Source organism: Pleurodeles waltl, chromosome 2_2 (assembly GCF_031143425.1).
Source record: "Pleurodeles waltl isolate 20211129_DDA chromosome 2_2, aPleWal1.hap1.20221129, whole genome shotgun sequence".
Lineage (NCBI taxonomy): Eukaryota > Metazoa > Chordata > Amphibia > Caudata > Salamandridae > Pleurodeles > Pleurodeles waltl.
In genome coordinates, this window is record NC_090439.1 from 1,071,396,266 (window position 1) to 1,071,415,086 (window position 18,821).

At 47.2% G+C, this 18,821-nt stretch overlaps 1 protein-coding gene across 19 annotated transcripts in view; it reads right to left on the reverse strand.

Annotated features, from left to right (window-relative positions):
• The window catches only part of PTK2 (protein tyrosine kinase 2), a 758,583-nt gene that overhangs the window by 215,736 nt on the left and 524,026 nt on the right, over positions 1-18,821 (reverse strand). For all 19 annotated transcript variants that reach the window (XM_069220826.1, XM_069220825.1, XM_069220824.1 and 16 more), the window contains 2 exons: positions 10,215-10,299; positions 7,219-7,319 (listed from right to left, as the gene is read on the reverse strand). In XM_069220826.1, the coding sequence (XP_069076927.1) occupies positions 7,219-7,319; positions 10,215-10,299 (186 nt within the window). The remainder of the gene's footprint in view (positions 1-7,218; positions 7,320-10,214; positions 10,300-18,821) is intronic.

Below are 18,821 nucleotides of genomic sequence, written 5' to 3' on the forward strand. Positions count from 1 at the left end.
TGCAGGTGCAGGCTGAGTAGGTGGTGGAGGAGGAGGTGGTGAATCCAGCAGTACTATTGGTGATGAACGGGAATAGGCCCTTGAGTACTCCCGAGTCAGAAGTATATATATATATGCCTCTTTTCTCCTCAACATTGAGATGGACTTCGACAAACTCCTTGGGGGTCAAAGGATCTGGCCCCCTCAACGTTGGTCTCACAGTGCACGTCAACAGCATATGTGCTTTACATAATCTTGACAGTGACCTGTGTTGTTTCCTCAACGGCGATCCAGTCATTGACAGCGAGCAAGTCGGTGCAGTACCTGGTCTTGACGTTGACTCTCTAAACGTCGACCGGGAAAGATGGCGTTTGAGCGGGCACTCTCTGCGGATCTTCCATGCCCCTCAGAAGCAGATATGAGACCTGGTAGAGAACTGACCCTTCCCTCGCTCCGATATTTCACCTTGAGACTGGACTTGCTGCCTGTGCTGTTCTTCCGTGCCTTCGAGGCAAATCTTCTCTCTCTCAGGTTTACGGCGTGAAAACTTCTTGCAATGTTGACAATGGTCTGGAAGATGACTAGAGGGAAGGCAGAGAATACAGACATTGTGTGGGTCTGATTTAGCCTTTTTCCTCCCACAGGCAGGACGTCTGTCAAACAGAGAAGGAATAATAATGGAAAAAATGCCTCAGGTTTCTGTCAGAAAAAGCCTCAAAATGTCAGATAGAAATAAGTTACTTACCTGTAACTGTAGTTCTCCAGTATTGGACACTTTCATAGATTCACATGCTTGAATACTTCCCCGTCGTCGAGATGGGAGTCCCTGGTGGAATATAAAACCAGGCCTGAAGATGTATGCATACAATACATGAACTAGGCCTCAATACAATAACCCATCATAGTCGTTTTTTAAAATAGAACCAAACTCAAACTTGAACCAATCAGATTGCCTCACCCCTGTAGAACCTCCTGTGAGGAGCTGCCTTCCCTCAGATTTTCTGAGCACAAGTGCTGAAATAACCCAGCACACTGAGAAGAGAGAAGGTGAGCTCCTCCGGGGAGGCGGGCGGGCCGCATGTGAATCTATGAAAGTGTCCAATACTGGAGAACTACAGTTACAGGTAACTTATTTCTTACTACAGTATTGGAACTTTCATAGATTCACATGCTTGAATTAGAGTAGCAAGCAGTAAGTAATACATTTTCTGTATCGAGAAATACTGTCTACCCCAATGATTATAAAACATTGTCATTAGACAGTTAAATGCAAAGCAATAAGATAATGCTTTAAAAAGATATGAACATGCAAGAAAGGTACGTTAATAATGAACAGAAAATGTGATTAAATCAGAAGGGGATGGAGGGAAACAAACAGCTCACCTTATCTGAACAAATGTCTAAGAACTGCTTGACCCACTGCGGCATCATGGAGCGTCTCAGCATCCAGGCAGTAATGCTTCGTGAAGGCATGTGTTGTCCTCCACATGGCTGCACGACAGATGTCTGGAAGGGATACCCCAGAGAAGAGTACACTGGAAGTGGACACTGCTCGGGTAGAATGTGCAAGAACTTTAGTGTCCAGCGGTTGACCAGCTTTCTGGTGGCAAAAGGCTATGGCACTAGAAATCCATCTAGCGATGGTTAGTTTAGAAACAGGAAGCCCTCTCCTGGGCGCACTAAATGCCACAAACAGCTGACTGGAGTTTCTGATTGAGGATGTCCACTGCAAATAAAATTTAAGGCATCGTTTGACATCCAAGGAATGCAGCGATCTTTCTGCCCCAGTCTGAGGCAGCGGAAAGAAAGTCTTTAGCACCACTGGCTCGTTAATGTGGAAATCAGTTGGCACTTTTGGGATAAATTTCAGGTTTGTCCATAGGATGACTGTGCCGTCTGCAAATCTCATGAAAGGCTCTTGGATGGTAAAGGCTTGAATCTCGCTTACTCTGCGAGCAGATGTTAACGCTAATAGGAGCGCTACCTTCCAGGTAAGATATTTAATGTCTGATTTATGAATAGGTTCGAATGGCTCCTTCATCAACTGACTCAGGACTGTATTCAGTTGCCAAGATGATGGAGGTCGTTTGGCTGAAGGAAAGGATCGGAATAATCCCTACATAAACTGCTTTATAAGTTGATGAGACCAGAGGGACGGTCCTTTGGATAGTCTATATCTAGAGATAGCAGCTAAGTGGACCTTAATGGATGCATGGGCGAGACCAGGCTTTGCCAGGTGGAGATGGTACGGCAATACCTGTTCTGGAGCAGATGTAAGCGGATGAATGTTATTCACAGTACACCATAAACAAAACAGCTTCCATTTTAAGGTATACGTCTTATTGGCACTGTCTGCACGTGCTTTAGCTAAAACTGTTTGACAGTCAATGGGACTATCTAGATGGCCGAAATTCATTGAACTCAGGACCCATGCACATAATCTGAGATGCTTGGGATCCGGATGCCTCACTTGGCCCTGGCTGATGGTGAGCAGGTCCGGTATGGGTGCTAACCTGATGGGAGGACACAATGACAGCAACAGAAGCTCTGTGTACCACGGTTGACGTGGCCAGGCTGGAGCAATTAGAATTATCTGTCAGGGCTCCGATGTGATCTTGCTGATGACCCATGGAAGAAGGGGTATCGGATGAAAGGCGTAAGCATAAATCCTCAGGAGGAGATTTGACTGCTAACGGCTCTGGTGAGGGGGGTGCCGGGAGTACATACTCATCCCATTCGTCCTGGTCGGAGAGAACCTCCCCTTCCTCTGCCGCTTCATCAGAAGAGGCCTGTACCTGAGGACTCTGTGGAGCCTGAAGAGGAACTTGTGGCGTTGTAGGAAAAACTAGCATAGGTGCCGGAGTAGCTGGAGCAGAAATTGCTGGTGTGGGATCCTTCCCCGGCTGAGGGTAGAAGCATTCTCTGTAGTCCGCTAGCATAGCCTGGAGCTCGGACACTAGACCGGAGGGCAGAGATATTGTTCCTTGCTGTTGTGGTACTGGGCAATAGTACTGCTGGCCATAATATGAATCGTTGTCCGAGTACTCCTGGCATTTTACGTGTAGCTATGAAGGACTTCTAGCTACTCCAAACATTGTATCTTGATCTGAGTCCTCATCGTCATCATCGCCATCTAAAAACCTAGATGGCAAGAGTCTTGAAACTTTGCTTGGTGATGTAATAGAAGGTGTTAAACGAGCTTTAGAGAGTCTTTTAAGCGGAATATGTTGCGCAGGTTGACCCAAAGGTAACGTAGATGGTCTTTGCCTTTTGGTTGGAAGCAATCTTGGCGTTGAAGACAAGAAACCACCCGTCGAGGATACATTCGACGCTGGAAACATTGTAGCATCGTCGACAGAGGCGCGTCTGAATCATCGCCGGGGGCAACGTCGATGGGAGTGTCATCGGCGAGAGAAGCGTCGAAGAGATGGGGGGCCCCGTCGACGAGGATGATAATCTTGTCGACGAAGATCCTGCAGCCGCTGCCGTCAACATGGAGATGGTTACCAGCACCGGCATCACCGATGAAACAGTCGTCAACGAGGGTATCGACGACGATGGCATCGTCGACGGTGCTGAGCTAGGCTTCTTAAATCTGTGAAGCACTTTAGGAGGAGGAGTGGCCGGCTCTGAAGCAGTTTTCTTTGCTTTTTTGAGGGATTCTGTACCCAGTTTCTTCTTCTGTGGAGAGCCCTGACCCTTTGGTGTCTGTTGCGACATTTTTCTAGGTGGCTTTTCTACCTCAGAACTTTCTTGTTTTCTTTTCAGAGGTGTTTTAGGGGCAGAAATAGAAGAAGAGGCACTGTCCTCATCAGAGGCAGAGTGTCCAGTCTTACCTCTTTGTAGCCAGACAGAAGGTGACCATCCCTGTCCTTCAGGGTCTTTGTAGAAAACTTCCTGCAGATTTTGCAGTTCTTAGTCTTGTGGCTGGGATAAAGGCAGTAAATGCACTCTTCATGTGGATCCTCCACATATAATCTTTTCTTTAAACATGAGGCACAGGATCTGAAAAGGCCTTTCTTTGGTGTCTCTGACATGGCAGCCAGTATGAATCACCAGAGTAGATAGAAATGTCCACAAGCTGTAGAAACAGGTCTACCGCCAGAAAATTTTGAGCAGAGCTCAAAGGAGACTCCTCAGCACAACGTGCAGTGGAAAATCTGAGGGAAGGCCGCTCCTCACAGGAGGTTCTACAGGGGTGAGGCAATCTGATTGGTTCAAGTTTGAGTCTGGGTCTATTTTACAAAACAACTATGATGGGTTATTGTATTGAGGCCTAGTTCATGTATTGTATGCATTCATCTTCAGGTCTGGTTTTATATTCCACCAGGGGCTCCCATCTTGACGACGGGGAAGTATTCAAGCATGTGAATCTATGAAAGTTCCAATACTGGAGTAATGATGAAAGATGCTGAGTGAAGTAATTTAAAACAAAATTCACAAGTGAATTTCAGAGAAAAAAAGCCTGAAAGGCCGAGCTTAATGCTCCAGGATCCTGTCACCAGGTACTGGAAAAAAAAGAACTGAAACAATTGCCAACTGCTGAGCTTGATGGGATACTGGTGGTCTCTGCAGCCTTAAAGGCACCATCACTCTTTAGGCTCACATATTAGCAGCCTATGGGGATGCACTGTCCTTTTATTCTTCATCTCTTACTTTTACAGAAGAGGGTTTGTGAAGACAATTCGAGCTCTAGTGTAAAACATTTACCTGCAATTATGCATAAATAGGTGTTTTAGCCCTTTTCTAAATACAATCTGAAGAATTGCACCACTGTAACCTATTTGCCTCGATTGCATATTATGTTTCTTTCTTAAGTGTTTCTACAGGACTTCCTGAAGTAAGACGAACATCTACACTGAAGAAGATACTATATAAAGAAGTGCTCTGGGATACCAGCACGTGGGCGCAACTATTCAAATGCTTATGACTATCAATAGACAGCCCCTACTAGAGAACCATAGTTTTCCGAATAGCCTTAGGGATAAACTCAAAGAGCTAAGGGCCTTGAGTAAGGACGAATATGTGGCGACACAGCACATATCTGTGTTGAAAAGGAGTAATTTTAGTCTACTTTGATGCCCAGATTTCTAGATGAGGAGGTGGGCACAGGAGGGGAACTTAATTCACAAGGCCACTAGATGGTGGACCAAGTCAGAGAAAAAGGCTGAAAAAGAAAAAAAAAGTCTTAAATAGGAGACAGCTGAGATTAATAAATTTGCCTACCACAAAAAGAGTGACACTCCAAGTTGTGTTGCAGCATGACATCCCTTTGGGTAAGGATGCCATCAGCTGTATCATTTGTATAGAATACAATAATGGTGCCAAAGATTGCACCAGTTTAGTAAGTGGTGTCATGTAGAAGTTAAGGAGGGCTGGTATAAAAGCCACCTTGCCTCTTTAATGCAGGGGGGGGGGTAAAGAAACCTTTTGAGAACGATTGGCTAGGAAGGGAAGGAGCTAATTGCGGCTACAGAGAGCCCTAGATTAGACAAATAGTCAATTAGTATAGCACATGAGACTGTTGAAAACTGTGGGCAAGACTAGAAGAATAAGGGTGACAGTAAAGCCTTTGTCCAGATGGGCTTGGATGGCTTAAATATCAGCTAAAAGGAAAGTTTCTGTGCTGTAATGAATGCAGAAGACTAATAGTGCGTTATCCAGGAGAACTTTGGTATCCAGATAACTGAACAATATCTTATTTATTTCTTTTTCCAAATGTTTTTGTGGGTGTAGAGAGATAGGCCTATAGTAAGAGAATGTGGCGGAATTGCCACTGGCATCTTCAAAAGGATTACATGGATAGATTCCAGATCAAGGGGACGAAGGACGAAATGATTAAAATACTAAGCTGTTGCCTAGGAATAGGAAAGATGGCTGAATGTCACTTAGCGAAGTCAAAGGGAAGGCAGGGGTTGAAAGGGGATCTGGACTTACACTTGCAGCAAACATGCAGTTAAGGGCAGAGCAGAGAGGGCTAGAGCTCTTTATCTGCTGTCACATTTTGTATTTCCGTGAGTAGTCTCAGCCCTGAAAGCCCTTGGCAGGGCTGTCGTCAACACTTCCAAAAATAAGTGTGTGGCTGGAACATGCCTAGGCTCACATCAATCTATAAAATGTAAAGTAGCCCTTCGCTGCGTTTACTCTGCAGACGGGACTCTGAAAGCTGCTGACTCGCTTCAGTACAGTCCAGTGTGGTGCAGCGAGGCTTGGCAGACTTCAGCAGGGATGTCATCTTTATCCTGCATGAAGAGTATGTGCTTTCGAGGCCCCGGAAGACGCTATTTCCAAGCACAAAGATAAGCATGTAGTGAGATGCAGAGAGCCGTTCGGAAAAAAGAAGGGAGCTGAGGGAAACAGATCTACGATTCGGGATCAAGAAGCCAGTGGCTCTAGGTGTAGGCCGATGCACAGAGGGTTGTATGATAGGCCGGACCTGCATTCTGCATCATGATGTTGGCTATGGCTCTCTGCTTGGCTCACATTGCCTTTACATGGCATTTTGTACAGCTGTCTGGATATCATTGTGCAGAGGCCACAGAGCAAGCATTTGCTGTAGCTCAGTATTCCTCAAAAATATATAATCAGGACTGGATCTACCACGCTGTCATGTGTATTGTTCTATAGAAAATATATTGGAGGAGGGTAGGGAACGGCTTTTACCACACCACACAATCAGAGGCGGATGATTAAGTTTCTGATTCTGGCCACACGGTGGCAGTGTTCGCTTGAGAGTTGCATGCAAAATAAAGATTTAAAAATATTTTCCTTCTTTACTTGTGAGGAAGTCCTCGGGTCGTTTTATCTACAAAGATGATTTTTGCTCCGGAGAAAGGAGCCGTAGCTTACTCTCTGCAGTTTATTCATCGCTCATCACGACGCATGGGGAAACTGTCGAAAAGGACGCGTGTACAAGGAGCCCCTTCGTCTTTTCCTGCCTCCTATGGAGAGTATGTGCAAGAAAATGTATGGGCGTAGCTCTCGAGAGTGCAGCAGGTGCAGGGGCAGCGGGACTACAGGGGACCCAAGCCAACCTGGCTACACCTCTGCAGGGGGACCATGAGCTTACTTTTAAGCCACAGTTTCAGATCTTTTATTCATGTGCACATTTTCCAGAGCGAAATTTTCAGCTCAAAGCTCCCCCCACCTCCTTTATTCAACCCAACGCACCCAGTATTCCTCAATATAGAGCGCGCGGGCGTGAATGGTGAAAAGATGCGCAGAGGGGCGTTCCCATACCTCTCCCAGCGTGCACAGCTCCATGATAATCCACACCGGGTTCTCCGTTATGACACCAATCAGCTTCACGATGTGAGGGTGGTCGAACTGGCGCATCGTCACTGCAGGAAACAAGCAAAGGTTGCCTGTTACAAAAATGGGCTTACAAGTCCGAATGATCTCTTACAACTCATAAAACATTTACTGCTCGTTGCTTTTAAACTTCCTTTTTGAGCACTATTTATTACTCACAAATCACCTTTGCATCACAGAAATTAAGTCTTACTTGAAAGGCAAAGGTCACATACTGAACATGGAGTTTTATTTGCGTTGCATCTCTACCAGAAATTCTGTTAGCACAAACAAGCGGTGAGAAAGAATATATTCAGACTGGGCAGGTACATCCAGAGGTACTCAGTCTGATGCTTAGTGGAGACATTAAAATACAATGGCATTATACCCGAATGTGTACATATTTAAAGACCATTCTCCCAGATCCAAGAAACTGTGTGGCCGTGCAGAGGCGGGTGGGGTTGGCTTGGGATTTGGGAGGTCATAGGGTCATGAAGGCTGCGGTGCTTCAATGGGGAGGAGACTGAGTGCTATCAGGCTGTGAAGGGTTGTAGAGTCTCGCTGAGCGAGCTCCACTGGAGAGGTAACAAGAGGACGAATGACTGCTCCTTTAATATAGCGCAGAGAAGTCAGAGGTGGTAAGTTATTGCTGGCAGGCTGTAAGCGTGCCGCATGGGTGCGTGAATTGTCCACAACACCAGGGCGGCAGTTTGCAAAGGTTCTTGAAGTTTTCCCGGAGTGTAGGAAGATGTCTCCTGGGGTGCCGAAGATGGCGCGTGGGGATGAGTTAATTACCTCGTCTAGGTGAGACTGTTTTAAGGTGAATTTTAAGAAGGAACAGCAGAGTAGCCCTCCTATGAGCTTGCGGGAATGGTTAATTTTAAGAAGAAAAGGATGCCTCTACTAAAATGATTTTGTAACTGTTAATTTTAGGAATGCATACTGCTCTGCAATAGCTGCATACTGTTGCAATAGTTAATGTTGTCTCAGAACTGTAACACTGATTACAGCCAAGACTATTTGAACGAGGTATGGAGGAGGATCGAACGGAAATTCAGCATATGGTGTGTGGAGAGAGGATACTGAGGGTTCTTGACGAGGAGGATCGCATTTGAGTATCTGAGCGCGTATCACAAATTAATCTTGCTACCCCCATTTGCACTGTGGCGCTCACGCAACTCAGTGCGCAAGCACAGACCGCAAGAGTGCACCTGATGATATTTGAACCTGCTCTGCGCTCAGCTTCCATGCACTAGGACAGTTTGCACCAGCGCTTAGGAGGGCACAGCAATAAAAGACGGGGTCACTGAAGCAACAAGACTTTTGAGTACATTATTGCATCTGCTTGGACAGGTGTCCCTGGGAGGTTCCTGGGACCACATTTTGCACCCCAGCAAGGGGCGCCCTCGAGCGCACACGGACATTATACCACCTTATCTGTGGCACACAGTCTGTGTGCTTCCGAATAACTTCTCGGTGCTGCTTCTCGTTCACAAATGCGGGCGCAACGGGCTCCCTCGTTTGCACAGGGCGAAAAGGCAGCTGCGGCCCTTCTGTAATATCAACGTGCCCCGAGGAAGCAGAAAGGAGCGGAAATGCCCAATGGGTCTCCTGCCACTATTTGTAAAGTGGCCCCACACTGGAAGAGAATGGGGTCAAATTAGCAGCTAGGTACAATGGATGGAGGGAGGTATGGTAAAGATGAGCCTAAGGGAAAGAAGGACCACCCAGTGGGATGAGCATCTAGAGGGAGGAAAGACATGGTAATGAGAAAAAGGTCCAAGTGGCATCCACATTGAAAAAGCCAAATGACGACGCCAAGCCACACGGGGAGGAGTGGAAAGCGTCAGTGATGAGGACACCAAATAGGGGCCCTGGTGGAGCTAGTGAGCATCACCAGGAGACTGACGGACTAGGTGGAAAGCTCGTAAGAGTACAGTTGAGCACTGAGCCAATGGGGGCGCGTGGGAGCATGGTGAGGTGGCCAAGTGCACTGATGACTGAAGATAAAGGATAGGCAGTTCTGGTGCGCTGCGGTAATAACAAGTGAGGACAATATCTCTGAAGTGTAGCGTCCGGGTGTCGGACTGCAGACTAGTTACCATGTTGTGTGTAAATGGATAATGGAAGAGTTGGTTCCACTTGGTACACCTATGTGGCCAACACATACACAGCCCCTACTGCTAGATTAGGAATCAAGGATAGGAAAAATGTACAAAAGAAGCCTATTCAACCTATGCACCTACCACCTGGAGCAACTTCAAACTACAGATTTAGAAAGGAGAACCCACTTAATCAACCTCTTATACACCTTCAGTAAATGTCCAAAGGTCTCACTTGCAGACAGTAGCAAAAAGAGCTCATAACCTGTTGTAAATATTGTTTCTGTCACATTAACATAATCACTTTCCTGCCCTCTAGCTCAGTTTGCGCTATACACCTGTATACATTCCTCCTATGGTGACCAGACGTGCTGCATTCCACTGACAGACTCAAGTTTTCAGGGTAAATCCCGACACTGAAGTTTTAAACAATTTCCTCCTCTGTTGCCCAGCCTTACCAATGCACAGCAGCAGGCATTAAAGAACTGCAGTCAGCGTCTGAGGACACAAGCCAAAGATCAGTCGCACTGTCACTCCTCGGACTTAGTCACAGGATGGTGAAGGAAGAGGGCTTATTAAGGAAAACATTACTTTACAGTACTTTTGTAAACTAACTTTTAAAGGAGAATGGCACAATTGTCTGGCTATAGCAGTTCTAGAAAAGAAGCCCTGGAACCTATTTTTCTTTCACTGCAAATTGCCTTTACGATTTGGTGTGTATTTCAACTTCTAGTACTATTTCAATGTTCTATCCCCCTCCAAGGGTTTGAACATCTGGTCACTCTGATTCATGCATACAGTATTATAGCGGACAACGAGAGTGCAGAGAGCACGGATACTCACAGGCTTCTTGTAGGAACTTTTCCCTCACACTGTCGGAAGTACAGTTTTTACACGTCTTGATGGCGACCGCCATGGCTGGATTTTCCTGCACAGCGAAAAGAGAGTAAATAGGGATCCACGTTAGAAAACAGCACAATACTGAGATATCAATGTCCAGTTTCACCCTAGAAATACATGGCCCAATGTACTCACTGAAAGCGGGATTGTAAGCTTGAGAAATACTTTCTGCAATTAAAGGAAATCGTGTAGAATACATATGCACCACGCTCATTTGCTTAGACCGCTTTTTCAAAACGTATTACCTTGGTAATTATCTTCAGAGCACATTTTTGAGCTGGTAAATACCACTCAGTTGTACCTCAGTGCATTCCCAACAATTCAACTGTAGTTGGCACGAAGAAGCCCTCATAGTGAGAATAGTAAATTACTTCCTTTCTTGCCAGATGTGCCTGCCCCGAGGGCGATGCTTTACAATACACAGAAGCGAACATTCAAGAAAAAAGGCAGGAATGCGTTCTAACTGAAAGAACTGGAATGTTACTGCGGCCATACTGTCTCTGTCCCCTTGCAGCTTATAAATAACTCCATAGCGCACACTGAGCGCGGCCCGGGGGCATGGTGACTCGATATATATATATATATATGCACAAAAAAAGCCATGTTTTTAGGATGCACGAGCATACACCCTTTGTCGCCACGTGGGTAGGTTCACCTCATCAATCCATATGCACCAGATATAGTCTTAATTAAGACTAGGGATTGCCAGTGAGCTCTTTAGTGTTTGTGCCTGCACAGCACATTAAGAAGTCTTTCTTCTATCCGCAGCTGCTAGCTCGGCTGGTGTTGAGAGCACAACAGTCTTTCTTCCATACCCAGTGCTGGCAGACTACTATCCAACCACGGTCCGTTTGGGAACCGTGGCAAAGTGGAGGCCTGCACCGAGAAGATGCACTGTGGTCTCGGTGTATAAAGCAGGAGCTTCAGTGCTTCTAGCCACTGACTTGAACCGCCGCGCTCAAACGATTAAGCAATGTTTGTGCACCTCTTCTGACTTGACACACCCAACTCCTTAAACAGTGTGTGCTTTGACTCACTCACTCATGCTCTTCTACAACACCTGCATCCACCGGCGTCAAAAGACGATCATTTACAAAAAAGGAAAACAGTTTTGCGGAAATGTGATTAATCTGCCAGAGAAAAGGGTAAGCTTTGTGGGAGTGCATTGTTACCCAGTGTAATCAGGAAACCTTTATGGGAAAAAGTTAATATCAGTGGAGTCCTTGAACCCTTTTCACAAGCAAGAGAATGGAGCGCAAACAGACTCTCCAAAGACTGAATATTAAAAAATCTCAAGTATTTCCAAGGACAAATATTTATTGTATATCTCTACCTGGGTCATGCAACATCAATCAACTTAAAAGTTAAATGTTTCCATGGTACTTGTGCAGTAAAGACAGATTATGGTACATTTGTAGTATTGACGAATTTGGCTCAATGAATAATACAACATGCCAAGATCCCTACAGAACGCGAAACTCAAAAAGCACATAAAGAATACAAGTACATCAATCAACATACATACACATTTACAATAATGATTTACCAATGCAACACTTATAAAAACACAAAATAAAACTAATATGCTTGAGACAAGGCAAGATAAAACACATTCATTCATCTGATTTTCACCCATTTCACTTGTCTCAAATGGACAAAATAATCCCACCTCATTCTTCTGTCAGTTCAAAAGACTTACAAGTATTCTTATATATCCCTTTTAGTGTTTTTTTTTTTTTTTAGGAGATCAGCATTACAGCACACAAGTCAATCCGTTTTTAGGTCGAGCGCTCTGACGTGTTGTAAGATATCTGTGGGCTTTTAATCACGCCCATCGCACACCCATCACTATCACTCGTTCCTGGGCTTGCCTTTCAAAAATCCTTTGTCATCATTGGTCAATGCTTTATGTTTGTCCCTCCTTGGGGCAGTTTTGTTACCGCCTGGGCCATCGACTAGTTACATGAATAATTGCACATTTGCGGATACGTTTGACTGCAAGCAAACTTCTTTTTCTTTTGTGTCTTTCCTTTGCGCTCATGCTCATGGAGGCTGTGGCGCTTTAAATTGCTTCCGTCAACTGTTTTACTTTTCATTTTCAATTTATGTGGCAAGAAAAGTCCATTTAGGAATTTACAACGCTAATAGCTCTAACTCGAGCAAACGCGAGACTCACTGCATTGCAAATGCTTGTTATTAAAGGAAACTTCCCAATGGGGTCACCAAAACCAGGTGAATCGCACGGAAAAAGCAGAGAAATTTGCAGGTCGCATCAGAAAGATTCCTAGAATTTTCTTCTGTGAGCAGGTGTGATATTTGACAGGGGCAATGCAGAAAATCGTGCAAAAAGCAGCTACAAATATAGATGTAGAATGACACTTTGATATGGCCCCAATTGATCGATAAAGGGCACAAGCTCAATTCTCTTTTGCAGTGTATAAACTAAGTTTTAGTTAAATGGCTCAATGGCGTTAAATTTATGAACCTGAAAAGAGTGAAAATTCGAGCTGAACCTCTAACCTGCAAGACACACACACAAAGAAATCTACATCCACACATCAATGCAACCATAGACAATTTTGGTCACAACAATCGAGGTCAGATAAATCCGAGGACTCCTTACAAATTATTGACCAACTTTTAACAATCCATTAATAATAATTTCAGTGACCTCCCAAAAGTAACATCAGATGAACGGTTTGCCTCAACCTGGGAATAAAACTAGGGCCAATTTTAGTATCTCGATGAATAATCAAACAGACAGCAAGTAGTAGATGATCTATTTTCCTACAGCTACCGAATATTTCCCAAATTGCTCCATTAAAAAATGTAGTTGCAGCATTTTGTATTCCACTAAGTACATGTTTAGAATGCACGAGCCCCACCATCTGCAGTAGAAGGGTCCTATCTCTATTTTTTTTTTTTTTTTTTTAACTGGATAATTAAAATGCAACTAGCTAAATTGACAATTTGCATAGAAAAAAATGATGATTGCGCTCTGGAGACTGATTTTTTGCGAGGAAGAGCAACATTAATTAAGTGTTTTCATGCCAAAGAATACAGCGTAACGTCAGGCATCGCAAAGGCAGGAGACCGTTTATACGACAAATGCATGCAAGTTGTTTCATTTATACTGTTCTTTTCAATATTTATTTAGATTTTTATTAATAGTGATAATGTATGCTCCTTATTGATGGTCATCAGAAAATGAGATACCGTGAAAAGCTAGAGAAATCCGACCACCTGGAAACTAAAGAGAATGAAACGACTGTGCGAGGCCAATAGTGTGAAAGAGACACCGACCATAATAAATCAATCAATCAATCATAGTATTTATAGAGCGCACTACGTACCCGTTAGGGTTTCAAGGCGCTGGGGGGAGGGGGGCTGCTGCAATTGGTCGAAGAGCCAGGTCTTGAGGAGCCTCCTGAAGGTGAGAAGGTCCTGGGTCTGTCGCAGGGAGGTCATTCCAGGTCTTGGCGGCGAGATAGGAGAAGGATCTGCCGCCGGCGGTCTTGCGTTGGAAGTGCGGTACGATGGCGAGGGTGAGGTTGGCGGAGCGGAGTTGGCGGGAGGGGACGTAGAAGTTGAGTCTGTTGTTCAGGTAGATTGGTCCAGTGTTGTGGAGTGCCTTGTGAGCGTGGGTGAGGAGTTTGAAGGTGATCCTCTTGTCCACGGTGAGCCAGTGGAGGTCTTTCAGGTGGTGGGAGATGTGGCATCGGCGGGGACCGTCAAGGACCAGTCGAGCGGAGGCGTTTTGGATACATTGGAGGCGGCGGATGTCTTTTGCTGGGATGCCTGTGTAGAGTGCGCTGCCGTAGTCTAGTCTACTGCTGACGAGGGCCTGGGTCACCGTTTTTCTGGTTTCCGTCGGGATCCATTTGTAGATTCTACGGAGCATGCGAAGGGTGTTGTAGCAGGAGGAAGAAACTGCGTTGACCTGCTTGGACATGGTGAGGGTGGAGTCGAGGACGAAGCCCAGGTTGCGTGCGTGGTTGGTTGGTGTTGGAGGGGGTCCCAGTGCGGTGGGCCACCAGGAGTCGTCCCAGGCCGAGGGGGTGCGTCCGAGGATGAGGACCTCCGTCTTGTCGGAGTTCAACTTCAGGTGGCTTTTTCTCATCCATTCGGCGATGGACTTCATTCCCTCGTGGAGGTGGGCTTTGGCGGTGTGTGGGTCTTTGGTGAGGGAGAGGATGAGCTGGGTGTCGTCGGCGTAGGAGAGAATGTAGAGGTTGTGCTGTCAGGCCAGTTGAGCGAGAGGGGCCATGTAGACGTTGAACAACGTCGGGCTTAGGAAGGAGCCTTGAGGTACGCCACAGATGATGCTGGTGGCTTCGGAGCGGAAGGGAGGGAGTCGGACTCTCTGGGTCCTGCCTGAGAGGAAAGAGGAGATCCAGTTGAAGGCTTTCTCTTGTATTCCGGCTTCGTGGAGGCGTGTTAGTAGGGTGTGGTGGCAGACCGTGTCGAAGGCTGCAGAGAGGTCCAGGAGGATGAGGGCTGATGTTTCGCCGTTGTCCATTTGCTGTCTGATGTCGTCTGTGGCGGCGAGGAGAGCAGTCTCGGTGCTGTGGTTGCGTCTGAAACCGGACTGTGAGGGGTCCAGGATGGAATTGTCCTCGAGGTGGTGGGTGAGCTGAGCGTTGACGATCTTCTCGATGACCTTCGCCGGGAAGGGGAGGAGGGAGATCGGGCGGAAGTTTTTGAGGTCGCTGGGGTCTGCTTTGGGTTTCTTGAGGAGGGCGTGGATTTCGGCGTGCTTCCAGCTTTCCGGGAAGGTTGCGGTTTCGAAAGATAAGTTGATGATCTTTCGAAGTTGGGGGGCGATGGTGGAGTCGGCTTTGTTGTAGACGTGGTGGGGGCATGGGTCTGAAGGGGAACCTGAGTGGATGGAATTCATGATCTTGCAGGTTTCCGAGTCATCTACGTGGGTCCAGGCGGTCAGGCGGTTGGTGTGGGTGGAGCTGTTGGAGGTGGGGTCTGGCGGAGACGTGGTGTTGAGGCGGTCGTGGATGTCGGCGATCTTCTGATAGAAGAAGGTGGACAGGGCGTCGCAGAGTTCTTGGGAGGTTGGGATGTCGTTGGCGTTGGGGTTGGATAGCTCTTTCACGATGCAGAAGAGTTCTTTGCTGTCGTGTGCGTTGTTGTTCAGGCGTTCTGTGAAATGGGAGCGTTTGGTGAGTCGGATTAGCTGGTGGTGCTTGCGGGTGGCTTCCTTGTGGGCTGCCAGGTTGTCTGGTGTGCGTTCGAGGAGCCATTTCTTCTTTAGTTTCTGACAGGTGCGTTTGGAGGTGATGAGTTCGTCTGTGAACCAGGCGGCTTTTTTCTTTCCTTGGTTGTCGGTGGGCCTTTTGAGAGGTGCGAGGGTGTTGGCGCAGTCGTTGATCCATTGTCGCAGGTTGAGAGCGGCGGTGTCTGGGTCGGTGGAGTCGGTGGGCGGGTTCTGGGTGAGGGCGCTGGTCAGTTGGTCTTCGGTGACTTTGCTCCAGCGGCAGAGAGGTGGTAGTTGGGTGCGGTGGTGTTCGATGTGCTTCTTGAAAGTGAAGTGGATGCAGTGGTGGTCGGTCCAGTGGAGTTCGGTGGTGTGGCTGAAGGTGACGTGGTTGCTTGCGGAGAAGATTGGATCGAGCGTGTGGCCGGCGATGTGGGTGGGTGTGTTGACCAGTTGTTTGAGGCCGAGGTTGGAGAGGTTGTCGATCAGGGCTGTGGTGTTGGCGTTGTTGTTGTTTTCCAAGTGGAAATTGAGGTCTCCAAGGAGGATGTAGTCCGTAGAGGCGAGGGCGTGGGTGCTCGTGAGGTCGGCGATGGAGTCGCTGAAGGGAGCTCGTGGTCCTGGGGGGCGGTAGATAAGCCTTCCCCTGAGAGTAGTGTTGGGGTCAGTGTGGATCCGGAAGTGCAGGTGTTCGGCGGTCTTGAGGGTGTCGTCCGTGTGGGTGTGGATTTTGAGGGCAGATTTGTGGGCGATGGCTATTCCTCCTCCGATTCCGTTGGGGCGATCTCTTCTGGTGATCTTGTAGCCGTCCGGGATGGCTATGGCGATGTAAGGTGCTGAGGAGTCGTTCCACCAGGTTTCGGTCAGGAAGGCTACGTCTGGGGCGGTGGTGTCGAGCAGGTCCCAGAGCTGTGTTGAGGAGTATGCAGTGGAGGTGGTTAGTGTTGGTTGTTGCAGGTGAAGTTGCAGGCGCGGCATGAGAAGGGACCTTTGGTGTGCTTCGGTGTGGCCTGGTGGCAAGTTGTGGAGGGGCCGGGGTTGAGGGCGATTAATTCGCTGGCCGAGTAGCGAAGTCTGGTGGTGCGGGGGGCGTGCGGACCGGGGGAAAGCACTGGGCGCGTTCCAGTCGCGGACGGGCGTAGACAGGCTGCGCCATTAAGAAGGGAGGGGGGAGGGAGGAGCATCTGGGAGGCGGGAGGGAGCGGCGAATGGGGGCGCGAGGGGGGCGGGGCCGAAGGGAGGCAGCGGCAGGGAAAAGCGGCAAGGGGGAGCGCCCGAGGGGTGAAAAAAGCAGAACAGCAAAAGGCACAAAAGGCAAATCACAAAATACGGAATACAGTCACAAATACGGTAAACGGCACAATGCACAAGCGGAATACAGCAATCTGAAAAAGGCACAAATGGGGGCAAGAGCGCAAGGAGGCAAGGCGCAGAAAAACAAAATACAATCACAAATACGGTGAAAACGGCACAGTGCACACGGGTCTAGTGACGCTTACCAGAAGCCCACTAGACACCAGGGATGAGGCGCAGGAGGATGCCTGTGGGTGGAGGAGGGCCTCGAACACGCTAGCAGCAGCGTGGGCAGGGGTCAGGGACACGGAGACAGCAAGGTGGTGCTGCGGACGTGGGGGGGTGAGCTCTTGACCGAAAACAGGTCAGAGGTCGCTCACCCTCGATGCGCAGCGCCAGCCATTAAGAAGGGAGGGAGGAGCAGCTGGGAGGCGGGAGGGAGCAGCGAATGGGGACACGAGAGGGGCGGGCCGTAGGGAGGCAGCGGCAGGGAAAAGCGGCAAGGGGGAGCGTCCGAGGGGCGAAAAAAGCGGAAAACAGCAAAAGGCACTAAGTGGAATAAAAAGCACAAAGGCACAAAAGGCAAATCACAAAATACGGAATACAGTCACAAATACGGTAAACGGCACAATGCACAAGCAGAATACAGCAATCTGAAAAAGGCACAAATGGGGGCAAGAGTGCAAGGAGGCAAGGCGCAGAAAAAAAAAATACAATCACAAATAAGGTGAAAACGGCACAGTGCACACGGGTCTAGCGACGCTTACCAGAAGCCCACTAGACACCATGGATGAGGCGCAGGAGGATGCCTGTGGGTGGAGGAGGGCCTCGAACACGCTAGCAGCAGCGTGGGCGGGTGTCAGGGACACGGAGACAGCAAGGTGGTGCTGCAGACGTGGGGGGGCGAGCTCTTGACCGAAAGCAAGATAAGTGAGGAAGTGGACAATGTTGTGGTCTACGTGGAGCGAGCAGCGCTGCTGTAACTCGACAAACCAGGAAACTGTACTAACGAATGTATTTTTTGAATTTTGTTTTTAGACAAAAGGGACATTCTACTTCTAGATCCCTAACACATGTACTGGTGCCTAAGGCCATATCATCCCTTGTAGGCGCTCCACCTTGAATACTGGTTTGTACACCTTCAGTGCCCGTCTCGTGGCCCAAGTCGAGCACCAGGATGCAAAGTAATCCAGTATATGGAACTGCTTCCACACAGTTACTTTATCACTATCTCCAATGAATTTACAACCTATGGTTATCCCTCAATTCATATACATAATTCTCACTGGTTAGAAAATGGACTAGTACAGTTTGTTAAGAATTATCAGGTAATACTGAACATTCAATTTCCCCGTATTTTACTCTTTTTGAATGCACACTTTTGTAGTATCATTTTTATCCTCATGTGTATGTACTTTTAAGGTACTCGCCATATTCCAGGGCCTTGCAACTGTTTTTCAAAACAGCATCTCCATTTTATTTCTGACATACTGTTACCACGGCAGAGTAACATGCTTTATCCATGATGTGTTCTAAAACAAGATTAGTTGCCAAAATATAGGTGTTCGTGATGCACACTGTTCATTGGAAATCTCTAAATTGTACAAAGCTAACTTTGTAATTTTGACCTCCGTCATTACCACCGCATCCACACAAAGTCCAAAATCAGACTGGTAAGATTGTATGTGGCCTCAAAACGATGTACAAAATCGTTCCCTTCCAAAGGAATGCAACTGTATCAGTAACAGATTATATTATTTGATGAAAACTCATCAAAGATGTCTCCTGACTATGAAACAAAGTTGGCCCCAACATTGCTTCGTTTAGGAATCACTGATCTCCCAACTGATGTCTCTTGCTTTGCTCACCTCTATCTTTGTATGTTAAAATAGCAACAATTCTCTGTTCAAGCTCCAAAACTCTGCAAACCCTACATATGCATTTAAACTCAACTCCCAGGACAGCTACAATGTATGACTAATGCTAAGACTATCAAAGATATTAAAGAGCAATTTTCTCAACTTTCCAGTACTGTTAACCCATCTCTT